We start from the raw sequence: 18,055 nt of genomic DNA on the forward strand, positions 1-18,055 counted from the left end.
CCCATTATCCAACATTTGATATTTATCATTCCATGTTGTAATTGATATTTACACCTAGGTGGCAATGGATGCAATATTAATATGAGTAAGTGACGGGAATTTATTCAAATAAGTTCAACGACCAATTGGAATCTATGTAGATAATATGCATATGTTTATGATAGGTACAAGTGTCGATCTTGAAAATAAACACATCAGAATCACATAGTGCAACTCGGAGTTACTCATGTTTTTGTTTTGTACAAAATTAAGTTAACCAACAGCATGTGAAACTATCACCTGAATTATGTCTTGTTAAGAAAGGGAATTAAACATGCTAAAAATCAACACAAACCAAAACTTTAATTGAATCACTAAGTGAATCTTGATTCACAGCCTTCCATCCCAAGATAAAATAATGATAGTAACAATAATAAAAATAGGGGAATGTTAAATAGACCAAGGTTTTTTCAAAATCGATCTACTTATGATAAAGAATATGGTAATCATGATGAATGTGGTTGATTTTTATTGATTTCAGATCCAGTAGTGGAGAAATGAATCTAGAGGTCATTTGTATTTTCATGATGGGTGGATCAATTTAATAAAAACCTGAGTCTATTTAACATTCCCCTAAAAATAATAATCATGTAATTATTACTATCATACTTCATGAAGAGAGTTAATTAGAAGAGAGTTAATTAGCAAATAAAGTGGCCGGAGAGAAGAAGAAGAAAAAAAATATCTGAGTTGTCAATTGGGGCACCCAGCATCAGGAAGCGACAAGTGGAATTCCGAACCAAAGAAAGCGGGGATAGGATCCAAAAGACGGGACCCAGACCTGATCCTCGAGCCTACAGCCCGAACCTAACTCCACGCCTAGATGTGGAACCCATCAATCCGAACCTCGAATCGATTGCGGGGACTCGAGGTCGCAACCCCGAATAATCACGGGTCGGGCGTGGATGCGAACCTTACCCCCCCTACCGGGACCCGGACCCGCGATGCGGCACGCGAGAAGTAGGCGGGAGGGTGTCGGGCCACGCGGGCATCGTGGCCACCTTCGGGGCCAGAAGGGAAGGCCGCGCGGTGTCTGGACCAACTGCTACCACCCCACTCGATTCCTCCTCCTCCACCAACTGGGATCCCCCTCTTCGGCCTCTTCCACTGCACCGCTACATCGCTTCCGCGTTGTCGCCATGTTTCCTTTCGCTCTCTTGCTTCGTTGCTATTCAATCTACCGTGAACGATTTTTCATTTCTCGCCGTCAGTGTTGCTAGTAACAGCTGAACGTCGCGGATTTTAGTGGAAGGAGGGGGAGTGATCTGAGCGTGTATGAGTTGCGTGGTGTTGGTTAGATGTGAGTGAAGGGAGAGATTCAGTTTTGTTTTGTGATTTGATTTTTGGTTTTTTTGGCTACTTTTCCTTGTTTTTTGCGTTTTGATTGAAAGTGGAAGCTAATCGCTTGTAACAGTGGTATGCAACGACAGAGCTGATGGGATTTTAGTTAGTAGATGTGACGTTGGGACTGAGCGAGACAGGTGTCGCGTCGACAGCTCACACAAAGATTGTTTAAATTCTCTCACACGGTAGTCTCAGTTTTTCTTCTCAACTACAGAACCAGGAGTGTTCCTTAGTCACTGGCAAGAGAGAATACGCACCAGCATGCAGTCATTTGACATCGGCGGAAAACCTCTGTACGAGTCCGGTACTGAGTATTCCTGCAGGACGATGTAACGCTTGGGCTCATTCTACAGCATAGAGACTGGAGGGGGCCTACGGGATTGCCATACGAGGCAGATTCGAAAGTATTGTGAGTTTACGTGCCGCTGACAGTTGGAAATTTATTCACGTGTTTCCATCATGAAGATGAGTCTCAATCATATGCTAATGCTTGGCCTACCTTGTTGTGCAGATGGGCTTGTGGAGATACGGCTGTGTTAAGGTGATAACTCATATCGGAAAATGTGTCAGACTTTGAGCATCAGTGGCTATGTTAGTCTGATTCCCAGCGCAGGTGTATTTGCTGCATACATGCTTTTGGCTGCGTCTCAATTCCCAGCCGGGTTGTCACGATTCTTCCCCAGGCTTAGCACGGCCAAATCCCACGATCTCTTCAGAATGAGCGTGGGGAAGGAGCAGCATCATGTTATAGCTGTCGAAACAAATGCAGACAACGACGACGACATGGCACAACTCAGCCTAGGGTGGGTGGAATGATGACAACTTTCACACGTTTCTACCTTTGCGGTCATCGAATTTGATATTCCTCGAATCCAGGTTTAGCTCAAGAAATTTACTCAGTTTGTATTCAGTGAGTGTGTTGCTTGTTTCTGTGGCTGTCTGTAGGAAACTGAGTCTGAATCTCACGACTAGTCAGTGCCAGCTCGAATCCATAAAGAGGTTACACGACTCTCTGGACCCAGAGAAGGACTATCTAGAGCGGAGTGCATGTCAGACAGCAGCAGGGAGAGCACTGTGGAACCACGTGATACATGACCCATTAGCAGAAGTCTTCGCTGGGGACGTCTTTCTGCGACGACTGCTTGAGAAGGTTCAACGTGATCTGGAAAAGAAGGGTAGAGAGACTGCGGGAGTAATGATGGCTGTGAGAACGCTTTGGTTTGATGCCCGTCTTGCAGAAGCTCTAGCCCGGTTTAACATTACGACTGGTCACCAAGTTGTCCTCTTGGGTGCTGGTAAGCGCTTGCTGCATGACTTTTCAAGCATTTCTGAGCATACAAGTAGAATATACTGTTTACTTCAGAGTTTTTTTTCGTCATTTTCCCTGTCCCAAACTTGATCAACAGGCTCACCATTGAGTTCCTGTAGGGTCTCTGGTATCGTAGTATTTGTTACAAGTTCAAGTTGAGCAGAATGCAAGTGAGTGAATTGGTCAGGGATGATGTAAATCTCCATTATTTTGAAACGTTACTTGATTTGTTTGAGCTTTGGATAGTACAATGCAACGTAATGCCAGTGCACTGATCGTTCGACATATATATGTCCGCTGAGTCGATGGGAATTACGGACCCTTCGGTGTTAACACTGCTCTTTGCCTGTGACGTGGTTATGTGTTGAAGGTATGGATGCTCGCGCTTACCGACTTCCGATACTCAATAACTGCTCTGTCTTCGAAGTGGACTCTGCGAAAGCCTTGCACTTGAAGGAGTCGATCCTGCAAGCCATGGTGGAAGCGGGGGAGCGCCTGCCCGCCCTTCAGGCAGAGAGCCTTAACAGAGTCGCCGCAGACATCGCAACAGACGACTGGTTTGAGAAACTGAAGGTTGCTGGATTCGAGGTACATCTGCCCACCGTTTGGATCTTAGAGGGGTTGTTGTACTACCTGCAGGACGTTTGTGCGATGGAAACACTGAAGTTCATTGCCCAGAATTGCATGAACGAAACCGTGGTGCTGGCAGACTTCATGAATGAATCGTCTACCCACTTAGCCCACGAATTGAAAACTCACTTCTACTTTCATAGCGACTGGCCTGAAGAGCTTCTCCCCAATCTGGGATTCTCTCAAGTCAAGGTTTCACAAATAGGTGACCCGGACGCAAATTTTGGCCTTATAAACGACGAACTCAACCTCTTCCACCAGATTCGCCGGATCTCCCGGCACGTCAAGGCGGATGTGGATGGAAAGCCATATCGGCGGCTACTCCTCGTTGAAAGCTGGGCATCGTGAGCTCCTCTTCTCCATCTGCTTACCAGGCAATACAAAACCAGCTGATAACAACAACAACAACAACAACAAAAAGACCACTAACAAACAGCATGACTGGTCTTCTTGTACTTGTAAGGAATTTGTCTGATCATAGGTTGGGATGAAGAACGCTAGCAAGCATCTCTGGACAAGCTGTTTAGACATCGGTGCCGTTGCCGTTCAGATAGATGGAATCTTCGCAATGCTCCCACGATGGCCACTTTTCTTGTAATTATTGTGATACCGGCCTTGTTGGATTTTCGATCCTAATCCCAAATTTTGTTTTAGTTTCTTAGTCACAGTTATTATGTTCGTCACAAGTTTATATACTTCGGTGGTATTATCAATAAAGGTGGCTTTCCTTGACGATGTACAAGATATGGGATAATGGAAAAGATCGTTGTATGGATTTACAGGGCAAAATGTACAATCGATCAATCAGTACATATCCCAAAATTATTTTGTTTCATTTTATATAATTCTTTCATTCAATTTTAAGAACTCCAAAATTTCATTTGGAAAAACCTTTATTATAAATTTAAGGGAAAATATCATACATACCCTTGAAATTTGCATGATAATTGCAAAAACAAGAACAAAGAGAGAAAAGTGATGAAAGGGCCTATTTGAACCTAAAAGCAAAGCAGTTGTGATAACTTATTAGAATCAAGGGCAGAATTGATATTATCACAAAACTGGGGGGTATATTTGCTATTATCAAGAATACAAGGATATTCTTGATATTTCAGCAAATTTTAGGGGTATGTATGATATCATAGCTAAATTTAACCTAAAACTTTTTAGTGTGAATAAGAAAAGTGCAGCATGGGGATGGGTACCTAGCAATTCTTTCTTATTAACTTGAAGTTGGATGTTATTGTTGGCTTTGAGAACCCCCAAAGCACTTCAAAAATGACCAAAACGCAAAACATTTGACAAATACTTTACATCATTCTTTCATACATATTCACATGCACATTCCCAATGTCTTAAAATTCGAGAATAATAAGAATTTTCTTCTCATGGAATTTGTTGATTAATAGAATACAATTGAAGAATCAAATTTCTTTAATTCTTTCCAAAATATTCTGTAGTTTTCTAGTACGTATAAAATCCTATTCAGAACTTTTTTGCAATACAAAAAAACATTATTTAAAAAGTCCCGCAAATTTTCAGAAACAAATCTTCACAACTAGCTTCTACAAAAACTTATTGTAAATAATCATAGTTAAAGTTTTTTCTTAAAACTTTAATAAAATGTATGACAAGTCATTAATACATTAGATTTTTTATTCTCTTCGTTTCTTTATTTTCTTTTCTCTTCTCAAAGGTATAAATAAACACCACCACCATCATCTTCAATTAGTGATTTAGCACTTAAATTTTACTTACTTTGTATTATATAGATTGTTTTTTTGTCTTAATATATCCATTCTATTATCTTGTCATGCTCAATATTAATATTGTTTTTGTCTACTTCTTGATTCTTTTTTTAACACAAAGAGATTAAAACTTACCCATCTTTGCCAGCTTCTTTTATGCATTATAATTCTGCATCGACTACACACTAACTGATTTTTATAAGTTCTTGATTTTTTCTAAAGTATTATCAACTTGAGCATACCTCATTGTCTGGACCCAAGATAAATTTCATCTTGCACAAAGGTTTGAAGCCTTCGATTAACTTAATTATTTAAATTTGATACACAACAATGGAGAACTAAAAGCATAGACACGTATGAGAAGTCCATAAATACTAACGCTCACCACTCTTACATGATACAAACTTGGGCATAGTTTATGCAAAGGTGAACTATGAAAAATTTGTTTGATTCAGAAAAGCTTCCTGCTCTCATTAAAAAGTCTCATTAGCAAAACTAAACCTTTCAGAACAAGAAGTTGCCCCAGATTGGATACTCATGTGTAGATCTAATTGCAACCTTTGCACTTCCTCTCCATACATTGAAGACCACATCAGTAGCATTAAAAACTTGTGTCTCTCAAAAATACATCGTCATAGAGGCTGAACGTGACACCTGCCAACAACACAGGTTTCAAATATCAATAACGATTTTAGAGAAAAAAACAAAAAGAAAAAGCAACTACACAAAGTAACAGCTCGGTGTGCGAATTCTAACTTCACTTTCTGATGTCTAAACATTCTACACGTGTTGTACATTGAAGAGGTCAAATCGCATTGGAAGCAGTTTTAAAAGAGGGCATACCCAAGTAGGCCACGGCCTGACCACCTCCTGGGCGTGACTGTCAAATATACACGTTCACCTCGCCTAAGCACAATTACCGGCAAGCCTCGTCCCTCGTTGGTGAGACCCTCCTGTGCAAGCCGGGATAGGAGATTTTCCTCTCTGTCCACACTTCCAAATCTCACTAGCTGGTCTCCAATCAAGATGCCGTCGATCGCTGCTGGCGAGCCTTGGGTAACATCATCAAAAACTGCAAAAGGAAGACTGGATTCGTATGGATCCTCATCCATCGGGGAAGGCGATTCAGCGGTTGTGCTTTCAGTCCCAGGTGCTATTTCCATGGGTGATGCTCCTGATGATGGCCGCACCACCTCAGCCTCTGAGGTTCACGTTTGTAAAGTCAGTCTATGTGGAAGAGGAGCAACAGAATATCTTAAAACTCCAGGAGTGTTTGTTGAAAGATGGAGCAGTAAAACGCAACCTCAAATTTGCCAGCAATTCAACGCATGTATTAACTCACAAATTGATCGGTAGCCTCTCACTATTCTTTACTTTTCTTTTCATTTGCAAACAAGAATCAGCATACACCGTTGCAACAAGATATTCCATCTATAACATCCAAATAGTCCTTCGCAGCTAAACAATCACAGTGATCATCATATAATCAAAGGATAGTGTGAGCTGTTAGACCTGGAAGCTTATCTGACTGTGATGACCCTCTCGTGAAGCCTCCGGAATGTAAGATAACCAGATTTTTTTCGATCGCGTCCGTGATCTCCTTATGATCATTGCGAAGCGCTGTACAGCGGCTTGGAATTAAGATAGCAGCAATAACAACCAGAGGGGAAAATTCTATCAACTAACGCTTCTTTCAATTAAAGTGCAAAAAAACAAGGCGTCACTTCCTCATGTCAAAATCTCCCCAAAGAAGACACCAAAGGAGGAAGAAGCTTCACCTGTTAGCCGCTGCCGATCGGATCTTACCGCAGGTATGTTAATATCTGCCCTTGGAAAGCCCTAATACAAAATAAAATAAAATATATGTATATACACTTCATATTACCAACAGTGCATTAATTGAATACATACAGAATCATACTCCAAAACATGAGGATTTTACAAACTTGACCAATGCGTCAATTCGGGAAAATAAAAATACTTTTCTCTCACAGTACTAATGATGCCCTTAAATCCTCTAGAGGCCACAGAGTTTAGAGCCAACTAACGATAAGGAACACACCTGAGCGTCAACTAGGTTATCCTGCAGACCAGGTCCTCCTGACACAGTGAGACGAGCGATAATTGCATCCATCTCTGTCTCCATGGCTTTTCGTTTGTCCATCATAGTGACCGTCTCCGCCTTGACATTGGCACCCACCATGATTGTGACCAAATCTGCAGTCACCCAACCACGAGAATGTCGCAACGAGTAACCCACGTAGCAAGTGTACAGATGAGACAAGACACGGCACTGAGAAATCACTCAAACCGCTCTTCAGTGAAACAATCGAGACTTTAAAGTGCCCAGTATCCGTGAAGAAAACTGATCATGAGGCATCCAGGTGCACTAAGCACAGCAATCTCTACACAACTTCGGCAAGCACTTCAATGCCAAGTAAAATCAAACGACCAGAAAACTTTCCACAAGTTTGATGCGTAATTCACTGATCGTAACTTATAACACTTGACTTGTTACAAGAAATCAACATACAATCTGTTCAAGGTCTCGATCCACCAAACCCTAATTCAGAGACAATGAAGTTCGAGTGTCTCGGACTGTGTGTCGAAACCTTTACCTTCATCGCGAACCGGACGGGCAGGTAGGATCTCAACCGGTTATCAATCTCCAACATCGATGAATGTGTAATTCTCGTCGACTGATTGAAGATGAAGCCTTTCGTGTTTGGCTTCGGTATCAAATAACAATGAAGGGGATGGTCTATGAGGGTGCATGTTTGAGGCAATAATAAGAAAATCCCAATTATCTTAAGTGCCTTATGGTTATTAAAAATTGAAAAATTCTCAAATATACCCCCGATTTTTTAAAATATAAATATATCCTTGACCAATTTTTAATTGTAAATACAATCCTAATAAAGTTTTAATTGCAAATATATCCCTATCAAATTGTTAATTGCAAACATATCTCTAAATTTTTTTTAATTACAAATATATTCCTATCAAATTTTTAATTATTAATATTTCTCTGTTATATAATTTAGAGGTGTCTTTCCTAAAAAAAAGTCTCCAATAAAAATAAGAACTGAGTTCAAGTAAAAATACATGAGAACATCAAAACTATCATCATTGCTTCTTTATGTTATCATTAAAGGAACAAAGTTGTTGGCTATTTGTGCATGTCCTCTACAATGTATCCTTCTCTAAAGATTATTCACCTATTAGTTATGTAAGAGATGTGAATTAAATTATTTTTGGAGCTACAAGAACTATTGTATCTAGTATGACTCATGAATCTTTATTGATAAATAGTATATTTTTTTTGGTTATTGATATGAGGTGGTTGGAAATCTAAAAGAGAAGGAGATAGAGTCCATTTCTATCTCTCCTCTTGTCTTGCTTCTTGTTGTAGTTGTAGAGAGAGAGTGTCAAGGACAAGAACTCGATGAAAAAACAGTTCACACAAGTAAGCCTTCACTCAAAGAAAAGTAACAAAATATGAATAATAAGTATGCATATTGAAAAGAGAAACTAGAATGGCTATTGCCAAAAGACAAGAAAACTAGAGACCCTTGAAACTAGACTAGAAGCAAGAAAGGAGTTGACAAGAGTGAAGAAGCCTTCACTCTTGTCTCTATATATACTATCTAACTAGGGGCTACGTGGCGATGTTCTATAGGACCTCCAATATGTGTTGACTTTGTAGGACACATGCCTTGACTTACAAGGCAAGTTTTTCTACGTGTGGGCCACATAGTTAGTTTGATCTTCAAGCTAACAACATGTGTGGCACATGGCCAACTTGTTGACCACGTTTCTAATCCAAAAAGTCAATTAAAGACACCTATGAAGTCAAAGCAACGTGTAGGAAGTTTCTAGGAAGCTTCTATATTAAATATTATAGAATTAACTTACTTTTATCTACTTTTACTTACTTCTATCTATTTCTATATGTAATTATTAGCTTACATGATTATGGCCGTGACAGAGAGTTTGCTTCAAGAAAACACGAGGTTTTTAGTTGCAATTAGATATGGTCAAACACTACCTTTTATTTAAATGAACTCTTCTACTTCATACTATCTTGAAATAAAACATGTAATAAATTTTTGAAAAATTACCTTTATATGTTCTATACACACCAAATCTTGCTTTCTAAAACACTACTTATTACATTCTATAAGCATTAAAAATTACCGCTTATGGAATTTATGGTAATTGATCCACCTTTGATTCAAGTAAATACTATGGATCCTTAATATCTTAAAATAGAGCATGTAATATTCTTTTATAAATCTACTTATTTATATTAAATATACATAAAAGCTTATTATCTAAAAAATTGTGTACAAAATCTTATGAGCAACCAAAATTATTGTATATAATAACTCTTGATGGTATGTAGTAGTTGACACCTTTCTTTAGTCAACTAGGTGCCATAACTCCATACTTTTTTAGAATTGAATATGTAATGGTTCTTTAAAAAGCTACTTGATCTATACATATATAAATTAAATTTAACATCTTAAAATTTTGTATAACATATTTTATGAGCAAACAAAGCCATAGATCATATTAACACAAGGTTGCTAATTTTTCTTTTTTCAAAAAAAGATACCACAACTTTATATTAATACTTCTTGAAGAAAATGAAAGCTTTCTAAAAAGCTTATAAAGAAAAAAAAATTCATCAAAATCTCAAATCCAAATTCTAAACAAACTATCAAAAAGCCTTAAAAGAGTGACTAGCTATATCTAAGGAAAGAGAGTCTAAGCAAAGGAGAAGGAAAGAGAGATCTAAAAGTCAATACAAGCCTATATTACTCCATCTTAGTCCATATCTCTTGGCCTTAGTATCTTATCACTTTATCTCAAGGTCATATGAACTTATCTTAACTTATCTTTGGAGATAAACTATCAATATCTATAAATATGTATATATAAATTTATTTAATAAAACTTCTTGATTTAAACTATCTCAAAATAAACTTATAAATCTAAAAGAAATATAAAAGATAAAAAAAGAGAAATTAAAATAAGGATTGAAATCCAATAAAATTTAAGACAAGGACAATAAAAGCCTTATATACAAAATATCAAAAATCAAGTCACAAATTTGATTAGTTGGTGAAATTTATGCTATTTGAGTCGGTTTGGATTTGTTTCCTATTAAACTTGTTGATTGACATGGGCAATACAAGGTTTGAAATTGTTAGTATGAATAGTAAGCAAAAAAATAATATAATTGACTAGCCTTTTATTCCTTGAGTTGTGACACTTAAAATCTGTAGTTGTAATCATAATTTATTTATTTATTTATTTTTTATCACCACTTCATTCCTTTAATCTCTTCCATCTCTTTTTTCTATTATTTTATTTTATTTTATATATATTATTTTATTTCTTTATTATAAATCAATTTTTTATAATATTTTATATTATTTTAATATATTATGCTACTTCTCAGCATGACATTGTCTTCTTTATCTCGCCTCTCGCTACACTTCTTGTCTTACTTCTTATCATTTTGTTCCATATTTTATTACAACATGTCCTACTCTCTACCTACCATCTCTCTTTCTCTCTTTTCATAAATACCATGGACAATTCTTTTATTATTCACTAATACTTTGAAAACTTGACTATTATTAAATAATCTATTGACATAGCAACTATTATTGATAATTTTGATTTGGCCACTATTAAATATAATAAGTATAAATACAGTGTCAAGTATTCTACCAAAAACCATATCTAGAGATTCTATATGACATGATTTGTGACTTATGACACAACAACTATCAAAAGTTACAATGATAAATATAATTATATAAGACTTGTGTATTTAAAAAATTATTAAGCAACTAATTTTTGGACAACTACTTTTTTGGCAACCACTTATATTATTGATAAATTGAAAGAATCTCTAAGATATTCACTAAAAGAGATTATTTAAGACTTAAGACAAGAGCATGGAGTTAATATCTTATGTTCAAAAGCTTGGAGATCAAAAAGAACAAAAGCCAATATGATCCATGGTACTTTTAAAGAGGGTTATAAATATTTGCAGGCTTATTATAAATAAATCAATACAACAAATCTTAAAAACAAAGCTAGTATATAAACAACTAGATATTCAAAGCATCAATTTGCTAGACTTTTTATTATTTATTATGCATCAATTTAAGACTTTATTTCTAGTTATTATCTAGTAATTGGTATTTGTAGACTTCATTTAAAAAACAAGTATCTGAGAACACTTCTTTGTGCTACAAGAATAGATGTAGACAATGCATTGTTTTCAATTGTTTTTGGTGTCAATAATGCAAAAACCAATGAAAATTGATGCTGATTTTTTTTGAATTCTTTATTATTTTTGAATAAAATGATATACAAAAAAAAATTATATTTTTGTCGAATAGATAAAATGGACTTATTAAAGTCGTTGAGACTACTTTTCTTGAGACATATCATGAAGTTTGCATGCAACATCTGACTAAAAACTTTTGCCAAATTTTTAAGAATACAAAGCTTATTCTATTCTTTGGAAATGTAGCTGACCATTGTATTATGTGAATTATGCTTGAAAATTCATTAGATACCTAGGTATAGAAAAAAACCTTAATATTAATTCAAATGATATAAAATTAACTTAATTTTTTTTTAAAGTTTTTTTTAAACTTTACTCTCTAATTTATAAAATTACTCTAAAAATAGCATAATTGATTGATTTTATACTTTAAAGTTTGATTGACAACTAATCTTTATTAAGTATCAATTCTTTTATTTTTGAAATAATTTTTAGTAATACCAATTCCTAAATCTCTCTTACATGTAACTATATTATTTTTGAAATCTATCTTATTTTACTTTATTTATAGCCATAAAAAATAAATGCAATCTATTTTTAAAATATATATTTTTATTATTACAAGATTTTATTAGTTACCTATTTTTTATCTATATTTTTTTACTATGTCTTTTTAATTAGGCTCTTCTATAATAAAATATATATTTTTTTCTATTACCTAATGGCTATATTATTGTCAAGGATATGAATCTCAAAGAAAGAAAATCCTCAATACATTCTTGTATTGCTGAAAGGAACTAAAAAGTCACTCAAAGATGATAGAATATTGAATTGGAATGGATATTACAAAAAATAAGAAGACTAAAAAGTCTTGAAACAAGACTAAGGATTAGAAAGGCATTGCCAAGAGTGAAGAAGGCTTCACTCTTGCCTCCATATATACTTTCTAACTAAGAGCTATGTGACAATATTCTATAGGACTTCCAACATGTGTTGACTTTGCTAGCCACATGTCTTAATTCGCAAGGCAAGTTATTTATATATGCGCCACATAGATAGCTTGTTGCACAAGCTACTACATGGAATTAACTTCTTCCATAAGCTACCAATATGTGATTAACTTGTTGGCCAAGTTTCTATCCTACAAATATATCTAAAGTTAAAACAACGTCTATGAAGCTTCTGGAAAGCTTTTTTAGAAGACTTTATAAAATTAATCTATATTTACCTACTTCTATCTAGTCACATAAGTAACTATTGGAGTAAATATATATGTCCGTTGTCATGATGTAATATGACTATATAGTAAAATTATAATCAAAATTGAATTTCTAATTAATATCTAATTATCTTAGTTCAATTATAATTTGAAATATCTAAACATGGCTTTTATAAAAGCCTCTTAAGTTATTTTTTTATCTTAATAGTTATTAGGTTGAAGGTTACTTAGTAATTTTACCTTCTAAGTTGTAGAGACTTTTCTACTACCTTAGAAAGACCATAAATTAATAAAATCAAATTAGAAGAGGTAAATAATTAGTATAGTTGGTACTAGAGTTAAATTGAGAATAAGATTGGGCTAAAAAAATCTTAGGATAGGTTAGATTGATACCCAAAGGTTGACCGTTTGTGAGATAGGATCGAAATCAGACCTTTGGCCACTAAAATGACGACCTAGGACAAAATAGGGATTCATTCAAAGATTGGAGGATAAGGTTTGAGAGTTGGCTTGAAGTTCTTTCCACAGGCATAAAGATTGTTTTTGGAGGGTTTTGGAGAACTTAGTAATTATTGTTCAAAGTCAAGATTTATATTGGTGATTTGGGTTTTATATGACATAATTAGGGTTAACAATTTTGGCTAATTCATGCACTTGGTATAACATCTATAGTTAAAAATTTGATACTATTTGGATTATTAGGTGTGCTAAGTGTATACAAAATTCTGTGATAATCTAATGGCCCGGTGTCGTGTTGTAACACGAGTATACTGTGAAAATATAAAGAAAAGGGACTTTTATTAATGTTCAGTTACCTCGAATATTGGGAGCAACGACCAACTCCAGTGCAAATACTGAGTGGCCAGGTTCAGTCACCCAATTACAGTCAGCCGGGGCATACTGAAATGCTCCATTCGATTCCAATAACAGGAGTCAGCAAGAAGAGAAAGGACCAATTCACACGATAGGTGAGCTGGTTCGAAGAGCCAATTGGATCCAATTTCAAGAATCCAATCCGGGTCCTCTTACCCAATATGAGACCTGCATTGGTCGGGCAACCCAATGCAGTCTAATTACGGGAAAATCCAAGTCTTACTACGGGCCTCAGCCAGTCTGACGCGAAGGACCAATTTGACCCAATTACGCCAGGTTACTACGGGCATCTTACCCAATATGAGACCTGCATTGGTCGGGCAACCCAATGCAGTCTAATTACGAGAACATCCAGGTTACTATGGGCATCTTACCCAATATGAGACCTGCATTGGTCGGGCAATCCAATGCAGTCTAATTATGCGAAAATCCAGGTCTTACTACGGGCCTCAGCAAGTCTGACGTGAAGAGCCAATTGGATCCAATTTCAAGAATCCAATCCGGGTCCTCTTACCCAATATGAGACCTGCATTGGTCGGGCAACCCAATGCAGTCTAATTATAAGAACATCCAGGTTACTATGGGCATCTTACCCAATATGAGACCTGAATTGGTTGGGCGACTCAATGTGGACCCGAGTACGGGGTTTCGATTCTGTTTCAGGCTGTCCTGTTCTCTGTGCCGTTTCAGGGAACATTGTTTTTGGTAAATGGATCTCTTAAAGGTAAAAACGGAGGAGGAAGCTCTGTTGACGAGAGCCAATTTCGGATCTAAGCTCAGACGGGGGGAGCAAATTCCGGATCCAAGACAAAAGATTGAAGAAATTCAGAGGATAAGGTTAGGGGAAGAATGAGATCAGGGGGGGGGGGTTTAGATCGAAGAGCTAGCTTCAAGTTTTTTTTCAAGGTTATTAATTCAGTTTCATTGGAGGTTTTTGAAGATCAAAGGGGATTGGAGAGGAGCTTCATGCTTTGGGTTGGGGAAGAAAAGACGGAGAATTGGATTTTTCTTCTTCATAGAGTTTTGAAAAGACTGAGGCAATCGTTGCTGAAGTCAGTGTTGTAATGGTGAATCGGGATTTTTTAATGAAGTGGGTTTGATTACTCTTGACTGTTTTGTGAAATCGAGTTACGTCTGTGATTGAAGAATTAAAAGGGTGTCTATAGGATTGAGTATGCGGAGTGAATGAAATTTATTGGGTTAATCTAACAAGACAGTCAGTGGATACAAGATCGTAAGTACAAAGCGGTATCGGAGATTAGCAGATTGGATTGTTCGGGGTTCTCTGTAACGTCTAGAGACCTACCGGCTGGGGCAAAAAGGACTTCGACAAGCAGTCAAAGAGCATCCGTATGGATTTACGGTGTATTCTTGCAGTCGTTTATATTCCAGTAGTCAAAAACTGATAGACTGCTTGACTATTGACAAATCTCCATACTATCTTCTACAGCCAGACGCCCGATGCGTTCTCGAGCAGGAAAGCACGTAATACGATAAAAGTGGTGAACCCGACGTGAAAGCTTGAGGTGGAAGGTATTGGATTTCGGTTGATTTTATCTTTATTTTATAGAAAACGAAAATAAAAATTTTAAAGGATTTTTGGGAGAAGTTTCTGGTGGAGATTCTTCTAAAGGACGAGGTATGCACATGGATCAGTCTATTGCTAGTATGTTTGAAGCCTTCTCATTATCAATGCAGTAATAGCAAAGTAATGAACGAAAGGAAGCTTTGGCAACCAAAGCATTGCAAGCAGTGGTCAATAAAATTGATCAATTTGATGGGAGGAATATTTCAAGGTATTTAAGATGTTATGTTCGTGAAATGGAATTAAATCGGGTTTCTGAGAAGAAAATGGTTGAACTATTTGGACTTGCCACGATACCGGAGATAAGAGACCACATTACATCGATTACGAATCGTTATGGAAATTCATGGGAGGTTTTTTCACATGCATTGAAAGACGAATATTTCTTGGAAGATGCTGATCGGGTTACTAAGAAGTTGTTTCTGGAATAGATTGAACGGCCCAATAAGAATTTGTAAGCAACAGAGCTACTAAGGGAATTTGAGAGGCAATACTCTCAATTGTCGAATGTAGAAAAATTGACATTGGAGCCGAATAAAGTTGATTTATTTCTTCAAGCTGCTGATGGAGAATTGCAAGGGAAATTAGAACTTCTTCTTGAAGATAAAGAAAAAGATGAAGGATTGACAACAAAGTAGAAGAACGTTGAAGATGTCATGGGATTGCTTACAAAAAGAGAAAGGAGGAAGGATAGGAGCAATATTCAGAAAACAGTACAAGCACCCAAAGCTCCATTACGTACAACACCACCAACAATGCCTATAGTTCAACCTTCGACATCCTTATCAAAGAAAGCAGATATGGGGATGGAAGAAATTATACGAGGAATGCGAGATCTTCAAATCAAATTGGCAAGACTTGAAGAGAATACTTCTATAAATAATTTGAAGAATGTTTCAAAATAAGGATATGTACAAAGATGCATTTGGTGTGATGATGCTTCATACACTAGAAAAGATTGCAATGAATTTAATAATATGATACGGCAGGGAATTATTTGCTGGAAAGATGGGAAGATAGCATTGAAAAATAGAGAGGATCTTCTTCAAACCAATTTTGGTAAGGGAGAAATGAGAGCATTAGTTCAAGATTACCTAAAAGAGCATGAAACAACAGCATGAGAAAGTGCAAGTTATGGTGCTAGAGTAGATGATAAATTTGGTGGAAGTACGGAAACTAGTGAGTTTTGGGCTTCTGCTGTTTTTACAACGCAAGAAGGAAAATTACCTCGAGAAGCGTTATTGAGAACTGCAGCTACAATACGAAGTAGAACAGGTTGGGAGGATCCTGTTGAGTCTCTTTCAGTTCATGCATATATTGCTAAGAGCCAACATGAAGCTTTGATGGAAGAAAAGAGACGAGAAAATTTTGATGATACTAGAGAAGGAAATTCTTCTAAGAGGCAAACTCGAGGAGACAAGGCTCGGGAGGCAGCTTCACAAGAATTGCCTGTAAAGGATATCTCAGCATCATTGGGAGAAAAAACAAAGGAGACAAAAGATAAGGGCAAATCAATTGCTTATAAGCTACTTTCTGACATTGAAGCGGCAACAAATTTGAAAGGGGTGTTGGAAGAACGTATATTAAATGCTAAGGTGGAATTCACATTGAAAGAAGTCTTGGGAATTGCAAAGAAGGAGTTTCATGATGTCATCATTGACAGCATTAAGCGAAAGAGGCAATTAATGGGCGAAACTGGGATGAGTCATGCTATTGATGCAAGAATAAATAAAGATGAAGAAGAAGTTGATATTAGTTACAAGCAACCAACAAATGAAAAGAATGGGTATAATCAACGAGTACATTTCGAAGATTCTAGTGACAAGGAAATAAAAACTTTGAGCCATTATACTCGAAAGCATTGGGCAAGGGCAACTACTGAGGTATTGGTGAAAGTAAGAGATATAAAAGAACCAATAATTGCTTTAGTCGACCATGGTTTTGAAATAAATATCATGTCTAAAGATCTTTATAAGAAACAAAAATGGCCAATTGATATGGAACATGGATGGGCAATTCGAGCAGCTAATAATACACGGGGCGAATTATATGGAGCTTGTCCAAATGTCAAAATTCGGATTGGGGATGTTGCGACGGAGTAACATTTCTTTGTTCAAGATATAACGTCTTATCCGTTGATTTTAGGACAACCTTATATCACGGCAACACGGATGGAAACAAAAGTACTTGACAATGGTTCCGCTTATGCAAGGGTACGGAGCGAAGATGGGAGGAAAGCTGTACAATTTCTAATAGTACCTCCTAACCATGAACGGAATCGAGATAGATTGAGGGAGAAACCATTGCCAAAGATTGTTGAAGGATTTAAGGATTTTGGGGAGGTACCACTGTAAAGCGAGATTATGGAGGTACAAAAGAGGAGGTACTCTCGCGAGATGAAGGTGCCTTTGATGCGAGTTTTATTGGTATATTGGAGAATGGAAATATTATGTATAAGAAAGTTGATGATTTTAAAAGAAAAGAAAGAAAAAGATTATATGATATTGAAGGACAATTACATAAGTTAGGTACATTGTAAGATGATGAGAGGATTTTAGGTGTTTATGAAGAAAATGGACTGGAAGATTCATTGGAATTGATTACATCTATTGGGTTAGGGGATAATGATAAGATTGTTGAGATTCATTCAAGAGAGGTTTATACCATACTTGAATCTTTTCAAGCACCAGAAGTCACTATAGAGACGAGATATAAAACGGCAGATAAGAAGGAAAAGCCTGTTGCTGGACCATTACCAGAAGATTCTAAAGAACAAATGGGAGAAGCATCAAAAGAAGCAAGTTTAAGAGATCTAATGAGTATTGAATACCAGTTTACTAGAGAAACTTTTGAAGAATTGAAGATTGGTTCTGATGGTTCTTTATTACCGGAGGAAATTACTTGCTTCAAAAAGATGTTGGCTAAATAAGGTAGATCGTTTGCCTTCGAATCTCATGAGATTGGGTGTGTGGATCCAAATATTGTAACACCTATGGTT

The 18,055-nt window shown here is 36.5% G+C and overlaps 2 protein-coding genes across 2 annotated transcripts; one reads left to right on the forward strand and one right to left on the reverse strand.

Moving 5' to 3' along the window:
- Positions 1 to 1,090: 1,090 nt before the first annotated feature.
- LOC112285884 (uncharacterized) lies at positions 1,091 to 4,054 on the forward strand. Its single transcript, XM_024527215.3, has 4 exons — positions 1,091 to 1,792; positions 1,895 to 2,186; positions 2,329 to 2,678; positions 3,063 to 4,054. The coding sequence occupies exons 2-4, from the start codon at positions 1,945 to 1,947 to the stop codon at positions 3,668 to 3,670; spliced, it is 1,200 nt and encodes a 399-aa protein (XP_024382983.1). The 5' UTR covers positions 1,091 to 1,792; positions 1,895 to 1,944; the 3' UTR covers positions 3,671 to 4,054.
- A 1,282-nt stretch (positions 4,055 to 5,336) lies between these two features.
- LOC112285343 (uncharacterized) lies at positions 5,337 to 7,647 on the reverse strand. The gene is made up of 5 exons (XM_024526065.3): positions 7,133 to 7,647; positions 6,849 to 6,909; positions 6,583 to 6,690; positions 5,914 to 6,271; positions 5,337 to 5,724 (listed from the first exon to the last, which is right to left on the reverse strand). The coding sequence occupies exons 1-5, from the start codon at positions 7,271 to 7,273 to the stop codon at positions 5,703 to 5,705; spliced, it is 690 nt and encodes a 229-aa protein (XP_024381833.1). The 5' UTR covers positions 7,274 to 7,647; the 3' UTR covers positions 5,337 to 5,702.
- Between the last annotated feature and the right edge of the window lie 10,408 nt (positions 7,648 to 18,055).

This window comes from Physcomitrium patens, chromosome 8 (assembly GCF_059467195.1).
Source record: "Physcomitrium patens ecotype Gransden chromosome 8, ASM5946719v1, whole genome shotgun sequence".
In the NCBI taxonomy this organism is placed as follows: domain Eukaryota; kingdom Viridiplantae; phylum Streptophyta; class Bryopsida; order Funariales; family Funariaceae; genus Physcomitrium; species Physcomitrium patens.